The 19,646-nt window shown below is 49.5% G+C and overlaps 1 protein-coding gene across 1 annotated transcript in view; it reads left to right on the forward strand.

Annotated features, from left to right (window-relative positions):
• TRMT13 (tRNA methyltransferase 13) overlaps positions 1-19,646 on the forward strand; it is a 101,914-nt gene that overhangs the window by 44,920 nt on the left and 37,348 nt on the right. The window contains exon 8 of the mRNA XM_085601888.1: positions 11,178-11,250. Within this exon, the coding sequence (XP_085458014.1) occupies positions 11,178-11,250 (73 nt within the window). The remainder of the gene's footprint in view (positions 1-11,177; positions 11,251-19,646) is intronic.

Consider the following 19,646-nt stretch of genomic DNA (forward strand, 5'->3'; position numbering starts at 1 on the left):
TGCTGTGCCACGTCACGGGTGGTTGAGGGTGGGTCCTAGGGAGTTTAGTTTTAGTGTTGTTTTCTATTCTATTTGTGTACCGTGCCATTCTCTGGTTGTACTGAAGTAACCAGTCTTGGGTTGCTTGTGTTCCAGTTCAGAGAGGACCTGGACTGGCAGTTCAGGCTTAACAGTTCCTATTGGAGCAGCAGCAAGATCGATTTGCATATTGCTTGGTCCAAACTGAAGTGGCATGGTGGCGAAACACGATGGACTGGGATGATGGCCTGAGTGATTGCCAGTGGCAGAGATCAATCCAAGCATACCATCTGTCACCTTGTTGTTGTTGCAGTGTACGGTTATAAGGAGGAGCATATGGTTCTTGAACAATCCTAAAAAACAATCATTTGAACAGGTTTTGATTGCTGACAATGAGCGTTGTACTGCATCTCTACCTTTCTCCAACTGAATTTTGCCCCTGTTGCTTTATAATTGTTGATGGTTTGTCCTTCACTTACTGATGTGACTCTTAACCTGTGAAGCTGGACAATACATTTCTGATTTCCATACCAGTCTACATTCCAGTTTGCTTGTTTCAGATCCTTCCAAGTGACTTTTAAAAGGTCGAAACATCCACCTTTTTAGGTCTCGCATAGCTATTGCGTTTACGCAATCGCTATGCGAGACTCTAGTAAGAGGGGCATTTCAAAGTGCTCCCAAAAGTGGATTGCATGGCGAGCACGCGCACAATCACGTGCATCGTGCCGCCATGCAATCCGTTTGGGTAAGCGTTTCAGCCCACTGGCACGTGTAGCCACAGCCTCGGCACCATACTTCAAAGGGTCGCTTCCCTGCCTGGAATGCGCTCCCCCCGCCCCCGCCACAGCATGCCGAGAGATTGTTTCCTCATGGCGCCTCTCACAACTGTCCCTCCCCACCACAGGGATAGTCTCACGGACGCATTGCCATCCACAAACCAAAGGCGAAAACACCCCTCCCTATACATTTTCTGTATTTTTATGTTTCCATTTTGTGAACTTATTTCACTTCTCAAACGTGTTATTTGTTGTTCTGTTGAGTGTTTTGGTTACCCGAAGAAACGCTCAATATTCGACTGATTTTGTGGTTTTCATTTGAAGGAGGTATTTCATACTAATCTAATACCACAATTAAAACACGCATGGCCATTTTCCAGCACATAAAACATACACGTATTGCCACGTAAGGCTGTCCCAGGTGTTCACACACATGCGCCGTTCTTATCCGTTACTGTGAGGAAACAACTATATAACACGCTGTGAACATATTTCTTTAAAGAAACAGCGAAAAGCAAGATTTAGGAAACTCGAGAATAAATCTGAGATTTTTCTATCTCATTTTATGAAGCAGACATCTTCAAGGTTCTTGGGCGCGAACTTGCAATTTATGCTCAAGTGCCTTGACCACGTAGGCGCTATATTATGGCACCCATAGCCGTCCCTGCCCGAGTTCAGTCGAGAATAGGCGCCTCTAGTAGCACAAAGGGCTTGCGGTGATGGGTAAAGAGAGAGCCGGTACAGAACAGACAGCTCTTTATTATGGGACCGAATGTTCTGGTGACATGGAGCTATAACACGAGGCCGCCGAAGGCCACCCCGAGATGCTATTGTTGGACCATAAGACCCTTACCCGGTGTCTAGTGCTCATTTCACGTTCATGGCGTATTCTACTCTTCTCTCTAATGAATCCCTATGATTGTTATAGTTTTAAACTACGTACCTCGTGGGACCGAAATATCCAGCCATTCAGTATGTAATTGGTTAGCAGCAAGCAGCTGCGTATTTTGGCCCAATGACGTCATGTCGTGTTTCTGCTGGCACGATAATAACCCATACAAGTGGGTTTAACTATCACCAGACACTCGAAAGGGCATTATTGAACCATCACAATACATGCATTGTGTGCATTTTTTTTTTTATAATCAGCCATTTTATTTGCTTTTGAATTGCTAATTAACATTATTTGTATGGTCTCAAAGCGCTTTATGACTAGATGTTTTTACGATGCTGGGGCTCTCGCTGCCCAGAGTGATTCTTTTTTAAAATTACATTTATGCGTGTGTTTTTTTCGAAACAGTGAAGTTTATGCAGAAATGAGTAATATAGAATACTGTTATACTATTATAGCTTCTGGGCTTCCAAATGGGGGAGAGTTGTAATGGAAAGTTATTGACAAGTTGGAAATGGATCCCTGAAAAGCGTTTATGCTGTTTGTGGGATGGTAACAACAGTCAGTCGTCTCGCATTCGGGCATGCACAGAAGGCGGCTTTAAACCAGCAGATTTCCATGCTGCTAGGACAGCTGGGGAGGTTAATGCACGTGTTGTTCAGAAACCAGTAGGCCGCAGATTTCATTCCTGCTAGAAAGCTCAGTGGGCTGCTGTGTTTGCGGCAGACACGGTGTCTAACTTGTACTCCGAACGCTTGACTCTTAGTAATCTAGTACAGGGGGTTGATTAGTACAGAGATCTTTTGCCAACTTGCTGGTCACTGATCAGGATTTAAGGGGGGGGTTGAGTGATTAGTACAGAGATCTTTTGCCAACTTGCTGGTCACTGATCAGGATTTAAGGGGGGGTTGAGTGATTAGTACAGAGTTCTTTTGCCAACTTGCTAGTCACTGATCAGGATTTAAGGGGGGTTGAGTGATTAGTACAGAGTTCTTTTGCCAACTTGCTGGTCATTGATCAGGATTTAAGGGGGGGTTGAGTGATTAGTACAGAGATCTTTTGCCAACTTGCTGGTCACTGATCAGGATTTAAGGGGGGGTTGAGTGATTAGTACAGAGATCTTTTGCCAACTTGCTGGTCACTGGTCAGAATTTAAGGGGGGGTTGAGTGATTATTACAGAGATCTTTTGTCAACTTGCTGGTCACTGATCAGGATTTAAGGGGGTTTGAGTGATTAGTACAGAGATCTTTTGCCAACTTGCTGGTCACTGATCAGGATTTAAGGGGGAGTTGAGTGATTAGTACAGAGATCTTTTGCCAACTTGCTGGTCACTGATCAGGATTTAAGAACAATAGTGTTAACACTGAATATTTAAACGCTGAGAGGACACTTGGTATATGGCGGCGCTTTATAATTTGGCAGTCCAGAAGAATATTATTTTACTATTCTAAATAGAAAATAATTAGATAGGTGCTGCATTAATTTATATAAAATAATATTTGAACGAAATCATCTTGCATTTATTTTATATGAATAACAGGTTATTTTTTGAGGCAATACAGGGCTTAGGTCATAAAGCTAAATGCACAGCTCAAAAACTTGTCCAGGAAATCCATTATCCAGTTCTTTTTGGTTGCATCATTTTATTCATGAAAACACGAATTTCTTTTTAATCATTAAGACAAATGCACACTTAAAAAATAATAACATTTTTACTGTGCCCAGGAAGAGCACGTGCAGCTTCTCATACTTTTCCAGTAATATATTGACAAGACACAGTGAATAAAGATAATTCTAGTAAATATTACAGCCCACAAGCAAGCGTTTTCCTAGTTTTTGTATCCAGTTGGACTGTAATGTATGTTTGTGCTGAGTGCACTTTGCCACATGGAGAAAAACAGTGTGTATTTTTTTTTTTTTTTGAGTGCACTAGATAGCGCTAACGCGGCCCAAAGGTATTGGAGCGCTTTACACGAGCACCCGTTACATTACAGAAGGACGCATTCATTAGGTCTCGCCTAGCTATTGCGTTTACGCAATCGCTATGCGAGACTCTAGTAAGAGGGGCATTTCAAAGTGCTCCCAAAAGTGGATTGCATGGCAAGCACGCGCACAATCACGTGCATCGTGCCGCCATGCAATCCGTTTGGGGAAGCGCTTTAGCCCACTGGCGCGTGCACGTGTAGCCACAGCCTCGGCATCATACTTCAAAGGGTCCGCTCCCCCGCCTGGAATGCGCTCCCCCGCCTGGAATGCGCTCCCCCGCCCTCATGCCGAGAGATTGTTTCCTCATTGCGCCTCTCACAACTGTCCCTCCCCCACCACAGGGCTAGTCTCACGGACGCATTGCCATCCATCGATTTCACTTTCATGCCTGTGTTTTCTTTGCCTTTCAGCACACAGCCCGCCCTCCCCCCTCCGTGTTTTCTTGCAGCTTTGCCCAGATCTGAGTCTCAAACAACCAAAATAATAAGTTTGCCCTGCACGCTTTCTGCGCTTACAAAGTTAACATATGCCGCACTCATTCCCTTTTCATCCTTCTAAGGTCGATAACATTAGCTCCATTAATTCTGCGTCTAAGGATTTAAATACCCATATGTTTTCTTGCAACTTTAGGCACTTCACACACACAGCCCCACTGCTCACACACACAGGCATCAAGGCAGCAACAGAATGCTCTGAGCCCCACCAGTGTTTGCCACACACACATGCCTCTCGCATCTCGTGTTTTCTTCCAGCTTTGGCCCATGTTCTCTTTGCCTTTCAGCACTCAGCTTCCCCGTAACCACCATTTAACTAACATCCTGCCACATTCATTCCATTTTCATCCTCGCTTTCACTTTCATGCCCGTGTTCTCTTTGCCTTTCATAACACAGCTTCTCCGTAGCCACCATTTAACGACCATCCTGCCACACTCATTCCATTTTCATCCTCGCTTTCACTTTCATGCCCGTGTTCTCTTTGCCTTTCAGCACACAGCTTATCCGTAGCCATCATTTAACGACCATCCTGCCGTAAACACCATTTAACTACCATCCTTTTAGTTAAAATTAAAGAATTGCCTCTAAGGGTTTAAGGAACCATAGAAATACAAGGCAAGGCAGCAACAGAACGCTCTGAGACCCACCAGTGTTTGCCACACACACATGCCTCTCGCCTATCTCTCCCCCGCCCTCCCCTCTCCGTGTTTTCTTGCAGCTTTGCCCAGATCTGAGTCTCAAACAACCAAAATAATAAGTTTGCCCTGCACGCTTTCTGCGCTTACAAAGTTAACATATGCCGCGCTCATTCCCTTTTCATCCTTCTAAGGTCGATAACATTAGCTCCATTAATTCTGCTTCTAAGGATTTAAATAACCATGGGCCTCATGTAGGTAGCCAAATACCGGTCGGTAACGGCCGATTTTCGGTAAATATGCCGTTACCGACCGGTATTCAGACAAGTGAGATGTAGGAGTCCAAAAACCACTTTTCGGTAAATATGAGGCGGTAAATACCGATTCATAGTTACCGAATTCTAAAATACCGATTCATATTTACCGAATACATTATTAACGAATCGGTAAATATGAAGTGGTAAATATGAAGTGGTAAAAATTTAAAATGACATGTAGGAGCAGTCGGTAATTAAGAAATCCAGGAAAATCGGTAAATAAGAGTCGGTAATTAACACGGATGGAAAGCAGGTGGTAACCATCAACAATGCACATAAGCAATCCCAAAATGCAACAGCGTGGACAACATGGCCGCCATGTACGTCATTGCAAGGCGCCTACGTCTACAGGCAGCAGGACTGAGGGTGTGGCGACGGGAGGAACAAATCTACAGACAGCGCATCACACTATTCCAGCTGACTGATGCAGAGATACATGAGAGGTACAGGCTACACCCCGAAACCATCATGGACTTAATCAGGGACCTTCACCCACTCCTGGACCAGCCAATAAGAAGGGCGCACGCCATACCCCCACATGTGCAGGTGCTCTGCAGCCTACATCTGTTGGCATCCGGCAGTTATCAGGTGGTGATAGCTGCGGTGGGTGGGGTATCCCAGAGTTGCCTGTCACGTTTCTTCAGGAAGTTCCTGGATGCCATGATGCAGAGAATGCACCACTACATCAGCTTCCCAAACACACAGGCTGCACTGCAGAAAACAAAAACAGACTTTTATCACATGGCACAGTTCCCCCATGTCATCGGCTGTATTGATGGTACACACATCCCAATCTGTCCTCCAGCTGACACAGAGAACATCTACAGGAACAGGAAGTCCACCCACTCCATCAATGTGCAGGTGATCTGTGATGCAGGGAACATCATCACAGATATTGTTGCAAAGTTTCCTGGGAGCACCCACGACTCTTACATCTTCCAGAATAGTGGGATCTACACACGACTGAGAGCCGGAGAATTCGGAGAGGGATACCTGCTGGGTAAGTAACAGTGACGCCCCTTGAAACCTGCAAATCAGAGTGTATAGAGGCATGTAACTGATGGTTCCCTTTTACTCATCCAGGCGACAGTGCATATGCATGCCGTTCATTCATCCTCACTCCCTACCTACACCCAGCAACCCAGAGTGAGAGACGATACAACGTGGCCCACAAATCTACACGCAATGTGGTGGAGCGCACGTTTGGACTGCTGAAGAGCAGGTTCCGCTGCCTCCACAAGAGCGGAGGCGCACGCCAGTACAAACCCATCACCTGCTGCAAGATAATTGCCACTTGTGCAATGCTGCACAACCTTGCCACGAAAAAAGGTACAGATGTGGAACTAACATATTTTGAGGACAACGAGGATGAGTCAGGCCAGCCAGAGGGCAGCGCAGCTAGAGTGCCAACTGCAATCGATGGGAGAGAGAGACGGGCAGAGATCACATGCAACTATTTCTGAGTAAGTGAGGGGACACAGCGAGTCGTGAGAAGTCATGACGTAGTTTAATGTGGCACCACGCCATGAACACATGAACAGGCCAATCTGGCAATATGCCATCTATACAATGAGTATGTCCAGGGTTACGTCACCCAATGGCAAGTGGATAAGCAGGGCCACATCAATGTTTGCGCATACGCGCTGCAGTGGTGGATTGCACGGCCTGTGCATCCTCACTAGAGCCAACCCCAAGCCGCCTGCTGCTCCTGCGTGCTTCTGGGACGGGGGGTGTGATGCTGCTGCTGGTGTCGATGCTCTCCGCAGCATCCCCTGCAGCAGTTGTCGACGCCTGACTTGTCAATAGCACCCCTAGTGCACTTGTCACCTGCACCATCCCCCGTGACAGGTCGCTGCAGCACTGTGTTAGGCCCTCCTGCATCGTCACAGAGCGCCGGCAAAGTAGGGAAGTCGCAGTTGCCAGACGGTTGAGTGCCCTGCTGGTAGTGTCCCTTCTCTGGCGTTCCCGGCGCCGTGCTTCGATGTCAGCATCTAATTTGCTGCACAACTGCTGGATTGACTGGGACATGTCCCGAATGCCCGCAGCCATGCCGCCAATGTTTGTGTCCATGTTGACTAAGCTTGTCCTCCTCACCCGCATGTGCCTCTGGACTGACATTACTGCCTTTGATTGCAGGCGCTGTTGCTTCAACATTTGGCCCTCGAGCCCCAAGAAGACACCATGGCCGTCAGTGGGTGCTGGTGGACTCTGGACACGCGACCTGCGGCGCCCTCTTGCTCCCGTCTGTGCTGCCTGTGAGGTTTGGGGCACAGTGGGATGGCTCCCTTCCTGGGGCCCGGTGCGGTCTTCTGGGCCCATGCTGTCGTCTGACGAGGTGTCTAAGGCTCGTAGCCTGGCTGCTGGACGCCTCCTCATTCTCACACCTGCAAGCGGAGATGTGGCCGGTGAATCGAACATGAGTGGCGATGCTGGCTCTGGTGGTGGTGATGCTGGCTCTCGGTGAGGTGATGCTGGCTCTGTGTGCGGCGAGGCTGGCTGCGTAGGTGGTGCGGCTGCAAGTGGGCCTGCTCCCTGGTCTGCACTCGTGCTGGCTGGCGGTGATTTTTGTGGCCGGTGTGCCGTCTCCCCTGCAGCATGCCCTGTACTGCATGATGTCACATCTGTGGACAGAGAAACAACATTGGCTCAGTGTCCCCGAAGGGCTGCATTGCAAGCGTCACAATAAATCATTTCACATTCCAATCTGTCCTCTGTCTCCTTGTGCCTCGAGTGCGTGACATGCCTTGTTGCCCTGTGACATTTACGTCATGGTTAGTGTTGCCCTGACTACATCTCCCGGAATGCATTGCCTGTCTGCACTGACACGTGTGGACTGCAGTGTGATTCTCGTGTCACAATGGGGGATGTGGGATAGTGGTAGGGGCGGCTACATTGCTGTGCTTTCGTCTTACCTTGGTGTGTTGCGGCTCTGGCAGAGCTGTCGGCGTCCCCAAGACCCACGACGCTCTCTTGCTCGAGTGTGGCCGCCACCAGCTCCTCCAGTTCGGTGAGGGCAGGTGCCCTGTTGGTTCCACCTCCGGTCTGGCTGGCCTCCTTCTGGATGTCGCCCATCTTCCTCTTGGTCACAATCCTCAGGTCATACCAGCGCTTTTTGAGGACCTCAATTTCCCTGTGGGTCACTCCCACAGCATTGACCTGCGCCTGGATGGCCAGCCATATGTTGCGCTTTTCGGCCTCAGGCACTTGCAGGGATTGCCTCCCAAACAGCTTCTGGTGCTGCTTCACCACCTCCTCCACCAGCACCTGGAGTTCCTTGGGGCTGAATTTGAGCTTCCTCCTCCTTTCCCCTCCGTCTTTCTGTGTGCTCTGGCTGGACATGCTGTTCGTTTCCCGCTCGCACATGCAACTGCTCCCTGCCTCTCCTCTGCACTCCGAGCCTCTCCAGGGTCGGCTAATTATGTACACCTGCCTGGGTGTGGCCACTTCGGCTAATTGTGTACACCTGCCTGGGTGTGGGCAGTTCCTGGTTGGGTGGGCTGTCGTTGCACAGGATTAGCTGTTTCGTCAAGTCATGTGATGTTATTTACCGAATCCGTACGTACCGATTCGGTATTTTCCGATTCGGTAGATACCACCTCGGTATTTTCCGATTCGGTAGATACCACCTCGGTATTTTCCGATTCGGTAATTATCACCTCGGTATTTACCGAATCGGTGAATTCCGATTCGTATTTACCGACTGTTACCGAATCGGTAACTGTTACCGAATTTTTACCTACATGTAACTTACCGATTCTAATTTACCGATTCGGTACGGCTCGGTATTTAAGAACCGGTAAAATTTATTTACCTACATGAGGCCCCATATGTTTTCTTGCAACTTTAGGCACTTCACACACACACAGCCCCACTGCTCACACACAGGCATCAAGGCAGCAACAGAATGCTCTGAGCCCCACCAGTGTTTGCCACACACACATGCCTCTCGCATCTCGTGTTTTCTTCCAGCTTTGGCCCATGTTCTCTTTGCCTTTAAGCACTCAGCTTCCCCGTAACCACCATTTAACTAACATCCTGCCACACTCATTCCATTTTCATCCTCTCTTTCACTTTCATGCCTGTGTTCTCTTTGCCTTTCAGCACATAGCTTCTCCGTAGCCACCATTTAACGACCATCCTGCCACACTCATTCCATTTTCATCCTCGCTTTCACTTTCATGCCCGTTTTCTCTTTGCCTTTCAGCACAAAGCTTCTCCGTAGCCACCATTTAACGACCATCCTGCCGTAAACACCATTTAACTACCATCCTTTTAGTTAAAACAAAAGAATTGCCTCTAAGGGTTTAAGGAACCATAGAAATACAAGGCAAGGCACTCCGAATGCCACTCAGAGCCACATAATTACATGCCACATAACTACAATGCACTCAATACAACAGACACTCCAAAAACAAATCAGTGCCACATAGTTACACACCACATAATTACACAGCGCTCAATGCCACATACACTTCAAATACCACTCAGCGCCACATAATTACACACCACAGAATTACACTACACTCAATGCCACATGCACTCCAAATAACACTCAGTGCCAATTAATTACAATGCACACAATGCAAGATACACTAAAAATAACACTCAATGCCACATAATTACACGCCACTAAAATCAACATACACTCCACACAAAACCACTCAGTGCCACATAATTATATTCTACATAATTACACTATCTATCTATCTATCTTATCTATCTTATCTATCTTATCTATCGGACTATTGCACTCTATCTATCTATCGCATCACCACAGCATCACTTAGCACCACCACAGCATCACTCAAGGGCACCACTACATCACTATGCGCTACCACAGCATCAATTAACGCCACAGCATCACTCGACACCACCACAACATCACTCACCGCCACCACAGTATCAATCTGTACAATCATTCAACAACAACTGGCTCTAATATGTTCTCTCAATATTTAGGCTTTATTACAAATGGCACAAAAAAAATGATAATATTTAACTTCTGTTCTTGGATTTTAGGTGCAATTAAATACACTAAACATAATCTTCACAAGAGTTATTAACAAATGTTTAAACGATTGCCATTATAATTTACATTAACTTTTATTTAAGTATTAATTATTTGCAAAAATTAAAAGCCATTGTTATTTGTAATATCAATACATTTAAGTCACGTAAATACAACACATATTGCATTACAAATGCTATAGGTGTCACATTTGCAACAGTTAAAACTATTGACATTGTACATGAGAAAGCTAGTAATTTCAATATTTTCAATACCAACACATAAATAAAAAATTAGTCAATTTACAATACAAAAAGCTCAAACTTTCCTAATGCGAGACCTATTGCATTGCAAATGCTTGTTACTTTAATACTGCTTAAAAATACATACTTCTTGGCCCCAAACTTGCCCACATTGGACACCAGTTTTCAAGGATACCCTTGGTGCTAGCCTTATTTGATATTAGAAACTGGCAGCCATTAGTTTTATGTTTGCTATTTTTGTGTTTTCACCTTCACCACGTGGCAGACAGACCACAAAGTCTCACTTGATTTTTTTTGTCTGATGTTGCATCATCTTATCATTATTGATATCTGCCTAAACTGTGTGATGCCTAGGTTTGTTGTTTCTTTACTAATGTATGGTTTACTAATGGCCTACTGTGAGATACCTTTTAGGTCCGATGGAAGTTAAGTACACTGTAACATAAGTTCAGTTGAGTCCCATAAAAGAAACACCTTTTTTCGTTCATTGAAATTACCAACGCTCATAGGGTGATATGGTTGGCTAAGTTCCTTCTCCCTCTATTTCAAATTTGACACCTAAAGGTCAGATCAGATGTCCAGAGCAGAGCATGTGTTAACTCTTTGAGCCATTTTGAAAGTATATACTTAATTTTTTAATTTTAGCTATTACAATACATAGCTCACAAAAAATTGCATAGCTTATTCTCACGTTCTCGCTATTACTTTAATTGCTAGCTTTTTCGATGCATTTGCTGTAGTCAAAAGGCACTAAATCGTCCTTTGTGCATTATTTTTGTTTTTTAGGTTGATGGAAAGCACAGAAAACATAACTCTTTGTTTGAAAGGCTGCACATTGATATTCAGCACTTATGTTTAAGTAAGTTGACTGTATCTTACAACTTTCCCTCTCTTCCATTACCCCTCCTGATTTGCTTGAAGTCATGTTTGAAACTATAATTTTAGAAAACAACGTGATCAGATTAATCCTAAAGCCCTCTGATAATTAGACATGTTTTTCCACCCTGAGGCTATTGATAGCATGCTCCATTGCACATTGCATTTAGCTGTCTTAAAGAGTCATAGTTTCCCCAAGAGTGGTGTTAAATGGTATGTATATTTTTTAAGATGCTTAGTGCGAAGTTAAGAGGGGTGCTATATTATAAAAATGTTCCACAACCAGGGTCCCATAGATTTTATCCATTGCAATATGTTTTGGATTGCGGTACTCGGCATTTTGTCGGTTGTTTACAGCAAAGGCAAGAAAGCTGCTGATTATGTTAGCCTTTGAAGGAATAGTAGAGTTTACCTCAAATCTGATATAAAGACCCATTACTTGGGACTCAGAAGAAGGTGTTTGATTAACACTCACTAATAGGGCATGAGTAAGCAAGATATATGAACTTCTTAAGTTAACGGAGGCTTGGTTTTGTACAAATGTGGTTTGATACCTTAGACAAGGATCCAGGAGCCAAAGGATAGATAGAAAAGAGACTTTACACAGCGAATGTACCCCATTCCGGTCATTTATCTAAAGTCATGTTCATATGAAATCATTAACTTGAACTGATTAATTCACCATTTCCTGCTGAAGAGTTGTTGAGGTTGTATGACTGCACCCAGAACATACTTCCCTCTTGCCTGCAGAATGTAAAAGTACATAATGCTGAAAATGGGTTATCCATACAAGCATTGGAATGCATTGTAGTGGCATGACCTTCTCGTCTAAGGGAGCTGTGAACTCAAAGGTAGCTGTGCTGGTGTTTGTATCTGGATCAAGCTTTTGAAAGACTGCGGTGTTGCCAATGAGGATTGTGTGAATGTGGTTACATCGCTAAGTTGAGCAGCTATACCCATTGCAAAGATATTGCAGGGAAGCTTCTGATTTAGAAAAGTTGGAGATTGAGAATATATGTTTGAGTCCTTGAATCGGAAGGCTTGTTGTTCTTATTGGAGATGATAGGTACAGGGTAACATATTGTCAGCGTCCCCATAGCAGACATATCTTAGGAGAAACAAGGACTGTTTAACATTTGTCAGTAGTATCTATGCTGGTGACAGTGGCAGAGGGCAAAACGAGGGCTTTTTCACATTTAATTATTAAAGTATATTTAGAGCTCACTGTAGCCGGAAGTTAACATACTGCTTCACATGTTCCCAAAAATAAAACATATTTGCAGTAACTGAATAATGTAGGAGCAGAGAGTGCTGTGCGGTAAGGTAGTTATGGTTAAGCTTTCTGCAATGATTTTATGAACAAGTGAATTTCCAATTTTTTACAAGCGATGATGAGTCTGATGTCCTCTACAGATTTGATGTCTTTGGATAGAGAGTTTCATAGACTAGGGGCAAAGTAAGAAATAACCTGCTTAGCCATTATGGATCTGAACTTCATAAATGGTCGCTATCCGTAAGGTACCTGTTCTGTGCCTATGAGGGAAGCTTGCACTGATGCTGGCTATGCTATACTCTCTCTAGCTCACTCTGTGGTTTTAAAAGCAGTTCACTACATGAAAGACTAACCTATTGGCTTTTGTCAATGGCTGTTTTGTTTTAGCTGATCTCTTAGGTTTTTTTAGGTCCCGCCTACGCAGGTTTTTGTAGGTCCCGCCTACGCAGCGCGCATGCGCTGCATAGGAGGAGACCTTAATAAATCGATTCAGTTTTTCAGGCAAAAACGTGCACGCATTGCATTGCTTTGAATGGCAACGCGTGCACGTTTGGCGATTCCCTTGCGGGAGCGAGCTTTCAAACCATCTGTTTGTAATTAACAGATGGTTCCTGCTCACTCCCGCAAGGGAAACAGGCGCAGGCCCCCTCCTCTCTCCCCTCCCACTGCTGCCTCATCCTCTCCTGTCAAACTTGTTTTTTTTTAACTTTAAGCGCGAGGCGCGCACGCTTGTTTCTTCCTGCCATGTGATTGGTTCTCTTCCAAACTGGTCATCCAGACTGTCTCAGCCCAACTGTCCTTTCAGGGTAGAGGCCACGATATTACAAACTCTGCCCTAGCTGTGCCTTTCAGAGACGCATCTAACGGGTGTGACAGACTTGCCTATAAACCATTTGGAGACAAGACTCACTGATCCTTCCCCAGCCCCAAACAAATGTCAGAGCCTCAACTGAGTTGTGCCTGCCTCTTTTCCTCACACACAGGTGTTTCATAGGCGCGACTGACATGCCCCCAACTCTTACTTGATTCTTCCCTAATTCTGTCAGCCTCAGAGGCACCACTGTCATCTAACTGACTCTGCCCCGGCCTCAAAAGCCTTTAGGAAGTGTGATCAACATATTACGATATCTGCGTCAGTCCGCTTAATCTTTAAAAGTTATGAATGTAATATGGCTACTTTTTATCCTGTACACTCGCCTTCTGCAGATGTGATTGGCGTGTGAAAGCTCTTCCCCAGCCCCACCAGCTTTTAAGTAGTGAAGGCAATATACGGTGATATATGTATCGCTCAACTCAAACCATTGGAAGGTTTCAAAGCCATATGGCTACTTTTTAACCTTTACACTCGCCTTCCATAGCGATGAGTAACCTGTCAAGACTCTGCCCAGCCCTACCAGCTTTTAAAAGGTGTAAATTCTGTGACCTCTGCCACAGTCTTTATATTCACAGGGTATCTCTGGACTTGTGACTTTGCAAGACCAGTTTTCCCAGACCCTGTGCTTCTTTTGTGATCTCTCTATTATTCCAGACATGTCACGCTTGATCCTCAGTGGGGCCCAGAAGACCTGGCCAAACAGGATGTTGGAGGGAGGCCCGCCGGGTAGTCGGGGAGACTATTCCGGCACCTTCCTACCGCAAAGGTATAGCCGAGCGCCGCTGAGAAGCCTCCTCGGGGAGGTCTTTCTCCTATAATCGTACTAGGCCCAGTAACACCACCACACAGGACTCAATAGTAGTTGCGAGATTAGATTCTTTATCGGCAGTAATGCGTGCAATATTTACAGAGGGATCGAGGGATCCTGTCAGAGTCTCAGTGTTCGTTCAAGAGGATAGGGTAGCGGGACAGTCTTAGTGCCAGTCAGGCACGGGAGGGCTCTGCGCCAGACCTTGGATGCTGGTCTCAGAGCGAAGGGTGGGCATCGGTCTTGGTAACTGCGTTCAGGCCCCGGTAGTCGACATAGAATCTGAGTTCGGGGGCTGTGCCGGGGGCGGCGACCTTCGGCACCAAGACTACCGGAAGGCTCGATGACTCCGAGGGCGAGCATCTTGGCGACCTCGGTCTTTATGCAGGCCCGGACTCGGTCAGGCACTCTATAAGCGCGGTGTCGTACAGGGGGGCTATCCCCCGTGTCCACGTCGTGGACGCACCAGGGGGTTACCCCGGGCGTGAGAGAAAAGAGGGCAGCGAAGGGTTGCAGTAGCTTCTGGCAATCCTGGCGCTGTTCTGGTGTCAGGGTGGCGGAGAGGTGGACGCCCTCCAAGGAGCCGTCTTGGCTCGAGGACCCCAGGAGGTCCGGTAGGGGCTCGGAGTCACTTTCACCCCCATTGTCGGTAGCCAGTAGCAAGCTCAGTTCAGTTCGGGCAAAATGGGGCTTGAGTCGGTTGGCGTGCAGGACCCTGAGGGGGTTCCTCGGAGACTCCATATCGACCAGGTACGTGACGGGGCTCTTCCTTTCAACTATCTTGAAGGGCCCGGTCCACTTGTCCTGCAGGGCGCAGGGGTCCACGGGTGACATGACCCAGACTTGCTGGCCCGGCTCAAACTCGACGGCTGAGGCATTCTCGTCATACCAGCGTTTCATATCTTCTTGGCTGGCTTCAAGGTTGGCTTCTGCCAGGGCACGGAACTTTCGAGTCTGGTTCCGCAAGGTCAGGAGGTACCGGTAGACGTCGGGCGGGGCACTCTGGACGTTCGCCTCCCAACCCTCCTTGACCAGGCTGAGGGGCCCTCGGACGGGGTGCCCATACAACAGTTCAAAGGGGCTGAAGCCCAGGGACTTCTGGGGTACCTCCCGGTAGGCGAACAGGAGGCAGGGCAACAGGACATCCCATCTCCTCCTGAGGGGCTCTTCCAGGCCCTTGATCATCCCCTTCAGGGTTCGGTTGAACCGCTCGACCAGTCCGTTCCCCTGGGGGTGGTAAGGGGTGGTGAATTTATAGGTGACCCCACATTGTTGCCAGAGGGATCTCATGTACTTCGAGATAAAGTTCGTCCCCCTGTCGCTCACCACTTCTCGGGGGAACCCCACCCTGGAGAAGATGCCCATCAGGGCCCGGCCCACCACTGGAGCGGTCACAGTTCGGAGGGGAACAGCTTCTGGGTACCTGGTGGCGTGGTCGACCAGTACCAGGATGAAGCGGTGGCCCAGGGCGGTCCGGGGGTCGAGGGGCCCCACGATGTCTATCCCCACTCGTTCGAACGGGGTGTGGACGGCTGGAAATGGTTGCAGGGGGGCTTTCACGCGTCCCCCAGTCTTCCCGCTAGCTTGGCAGGTCGGGCAGGACCGGCAGTGCTGGTCCACGTCTCGTCTCATTCGGGGCCAATAGAAATGGGTCACGAGGCGGCTGTACGTCTTGTCCCGCCCGAGATGTCCGGCGAGGGGCACGTCATGCACCAGGTTCAAGAGGAATTCTCGAAATCGGAGGGGGACCACCAGCACCCGGCTGGCCCCTAGTTCGGCGACTTTCTGCTCGCTATACAATAAGTCATTGTCCCAATAGACCCAGTGGGTTCCCGAGGGGTCCCCCGCAGCCTGGGCGGCCGCCTGCTGTCGGGCCCCCTCGAGGGACGGGCAGCCCTTCTGTTCTTGCTGGAATTGTTCACGGGTGGGGCCCCCGTCGTGGCGCCACTGGGCCAGCTCGGGGATCTCGCTGAGGGGAGCGGCCTCGTTGGAAGAAAGTTCGGAGGGCCCGGCCTCCTCGTCAGGTTCCTCCGGGCTGGAGGAGGTGGATGGTTCGGGGCCCGCCGGTTCGTCGGGGGCCGGGGCCGCAGCTGGCTGGACGGTCATGGACCGAGTGGTGGCGCAGGCCCACTCGGGTAGTCCTAGCATCCCCAGATGCTCTCGGCGCTCCACCTGGGCCCAGGGGGAGCTCTCTAGGTCGTTCCCCAGGAGGCAGTCCACCGGGGCGTCGTCGCGGACAGTCACTTTTAGGGTGCCGGACACTCCTCCCCACTCGAAGGGGATTCGGGCCATCCGGCACATGCTCTCGGTGTTGTCGGCGGTCCGGACAGGGCAGAGGACATGTGGTAGGATCTGTTCGGGGGTTACCAGATGGCAGCGGACAGCGGTCACACTGGCCCCAGTGTCCCGGAGGGCCTCGGCCCGTCGCCCATTGATGGTGACCCACTGTTGGTACTTCTGGGTGTTGCTTGGGATGGTGGCGCGGGGCACCATTTCTCGGGAGCCTAGGCATACAAGCGACATGGCGGCTGGTTCCCACTCGGGGGATCCGTCGTCGTGGTTCTCCTCCTCGTCCTCTCCCTCCCCCAGGGCTGCGGCGGCAATTTGTCGGGGAGGTGGCCCCGTGGTCCCGTTCCGTCGGTTCACGGGGCAAGCCGGGTCACTTGCATAATGGCCGGTCTGTTGGCATCCGAAGCAGGTTACTGTTGGTCGTGGTCCAGACCGGGCGATAGGGGTCCCTCTTCGGCCCTGGGTCGGGGAAGCGGGGTTGGTTGTTTGCCCTCGTGGCGGACTTCTGGGCGGTCCAGCTGGGAATTCTCGACTGCGGTGGGACCCCCCTCCTCCGCCGCGCTGGCGGGGAGGTCCCGTGGTGCTCCGTTGGTAGTCCCCCACGGGGTTCCGGGGGACCCGGGTGTTGACCCATCGGTTCGCTTCGGCGGCGAGCTTCCGGGGCTCGGTCAGTTTACTGTCCAGGAGGTGTTGCCTTAGTTCCACAAAGCAGTTGTTGGCGAGGTGCTCCCAGACAATGAGGTCGAATAGTTCGTTATTGGAGGTGACCTTGCTCCCTTTGATCCATCCCTCCAACGCTCGGCTGAAGAAGTCCACGTATTCGACCCATGTGGTACCGGGGATCTTCTTGCAGTCCCGGAAGCGTTGCCGGTACATCTCGGCCGACAGTCCGTAGCGTGTGAGTAGGGCTTCCTTCATGTGGTCGTACGAGGTCATCACTGCGTCGGGGAGTTGCAGCAGGGTATCCCGTCCCTCGCTGAGGAACCTCCCCCACAGGCCGGCACCCCAATCCTTCCGGGGTACCCGATGGGAGGTCATGGCGACTTCGTTCGCTCGGAACCATTGCTGGATGTCGTCATTTTTATAGTACTCCTTGACGACATCCTTGGGGATGTGAACCTTTGGCTCGGTCGGGGGCAGAGCGTCCCGGGCTCCGGGGTTGCTGGTCTCCCCAGCTTTAGCTTTTAGTTCAAGTTCTTTAAGGCTCCTCTCGTGCTCGAGGGTTAGCCGTCTCTCCTCTAGCTCCCGATGCCTTTTCTTCTCCTCGATTTCTTCTTGTAGTCGTAGTTGCTCCAGGGCTATCTTTTTCTCCGCCAGTAGGAGCTCACCGTCCAGCCGGAGTCGGGCAAGATCCATTTTGTGTGTCCGGGCCCTTTCCCGTTCTCGTATCTCTTCGGGGGAAAGGCTGGTGTCTGGGATGGTTCGCTCCCCGTTTGTCGGGGCCGTGGTCGGCAGGTTTCTGTCCCGGGCCGAGGTCCCTTCGGCTCGGGGTGGAGGGGTCTCGGGTTCTGCCCAGGCTTTCAGCGCTTTCTGCATTTCCTCCTTGGTGCCCAATCCTGTGGTTGGGATCCCTTTGTCTTTGCAGAATTGTTTGAGTTCCTTGTGGGTGTATTCCTCCAGTTTCTCCAACTGGAAGGTTGCGGTCGTGGTTGCTTCTTGGCCATCCATGGTTCCCTTTTTCTCTTCTCGTCTGGTCAGGTAGTGGTTGCGTTACTTGCTTGTACGATTGCGTTTGCTCGGATCCCATCGCTGCCACCAAATGTTGGAGGGAGGCCCGCCGGGTAGTCGGGGAGACTATTCCGGCACCTTCCTACCGCAAAGGTATAGCCGAGCGCCGCTGAGAAGCCTCCTCGGGGAGGTCTTTCTCCTATAATCGTACTAGGCCCAGTAACACCACCACACAGGACTCAATAGTAGTTGCGAGATTAGATTCTTTATCGGCAGTAATGCGTGCAATATTTACAGAGGGATCGAGGGATCCTGTCAGAGTCTCAGTGTTCGTTCAAGAGGATAGGGTAGCGGGACCGTCTTAGTGCCAGTCAGGCACAGGAGGGCTCTGCGCCAGACCTTGGATGCTGGTCTCAGAGCGGCTCGGACGTGGAGAGCCGCGACGTCGTCTGCAGGGCTCGGATGGTAGTTCCGCTTAGGTCGAGCCGCGACACGGTCAGCAGGGCTCTGGTGGTAGGTCCGCTTCGGTCGAGCCGCGACGAGGTCAGCTGGGCTCTGGTGGTAAGGTTCAACAAGGTCGGGCCGCGACAGCGTCAGCAGGGCCCCAAGTGTTCGTGAAGGTCTTTAAGCACGGTGGAGCCGCAACGTCGTCAGCAGGGCTCAAGGGGTGGTTCAGGGGTCAGCCGCGATCCGATCAGCAGGGCTCTCGACTCCAGGATACAACTACTGCCCTGTTGTCGGGTCGCCCCAGATATAGGACGAGAGCCCTTTGATGTCCGGACCCGTGCGCCCGGAGGGGGCGGAGAGGACGGGTAGGGGGCGGCCAGACGCCCAGCAGGAGAGGCGCCAGGCCCCAGAGAGCTGTGGGGTGATCACACCCAGGTGTGGAGAGACGGTAGGGGGTCCCATCGATACGGCCCCCCGCCGAGAGTGGGAAGGGCTCACGTGGTATCCCCCGAGCCAGGGGTTGGCGTCTCGATGTCGGGCCTCGCTGGGACCGAGGCCGGGTAGAGCATGGTCATACAGGTGGTCACGTGGAGTGACGTGCAATCCATGATGGCGGAGCCCCGATGTGCATGGGACCTCGTGCGGCTTAGCGCGGGGAAACAGGACCACGCCACGAGGCCGGCTCCCACACAGGAGCTTTGCGAACAACTTCCAATGACCACATATATCTCAAACACCGACGCTGAAAACAATATTATTAACCCCACACTCACGGGTTCTCTGCATCTATTTATCCTTGTACCGTAAACTTTCCCCATTAAAAAACAGAGGAGAGCATATTAGCAAGATTAGAACTAGCACACTGATTTAATAACAGGGACGAAGATGTAAGTTTACTTCAGTTTTTAAGCCTACACAAAAATACAGAACATTTTACAGCTAGATGGTGCCACACTTTAATTAATGTAAATTACGACTGTTACAGAAAGATCATTGCAGGCTGCAGAGATTATGGGGAGA

The sequence above is a fragment of the Triturus cristatus genome, chromosome 4_2 (genome assembly GCF_964204655.1).
Source record: "Triturus cristatus chromosome 4_2, aTriCri1.1, whole genome shotgun sequence".
In the NCBI taxonomy this organism is placed as follows: Eukaryota; Metazoa; Chordata; class Amphibia; order Caudata; family Salamandridae; genus Triturus; species Triturus cristatus.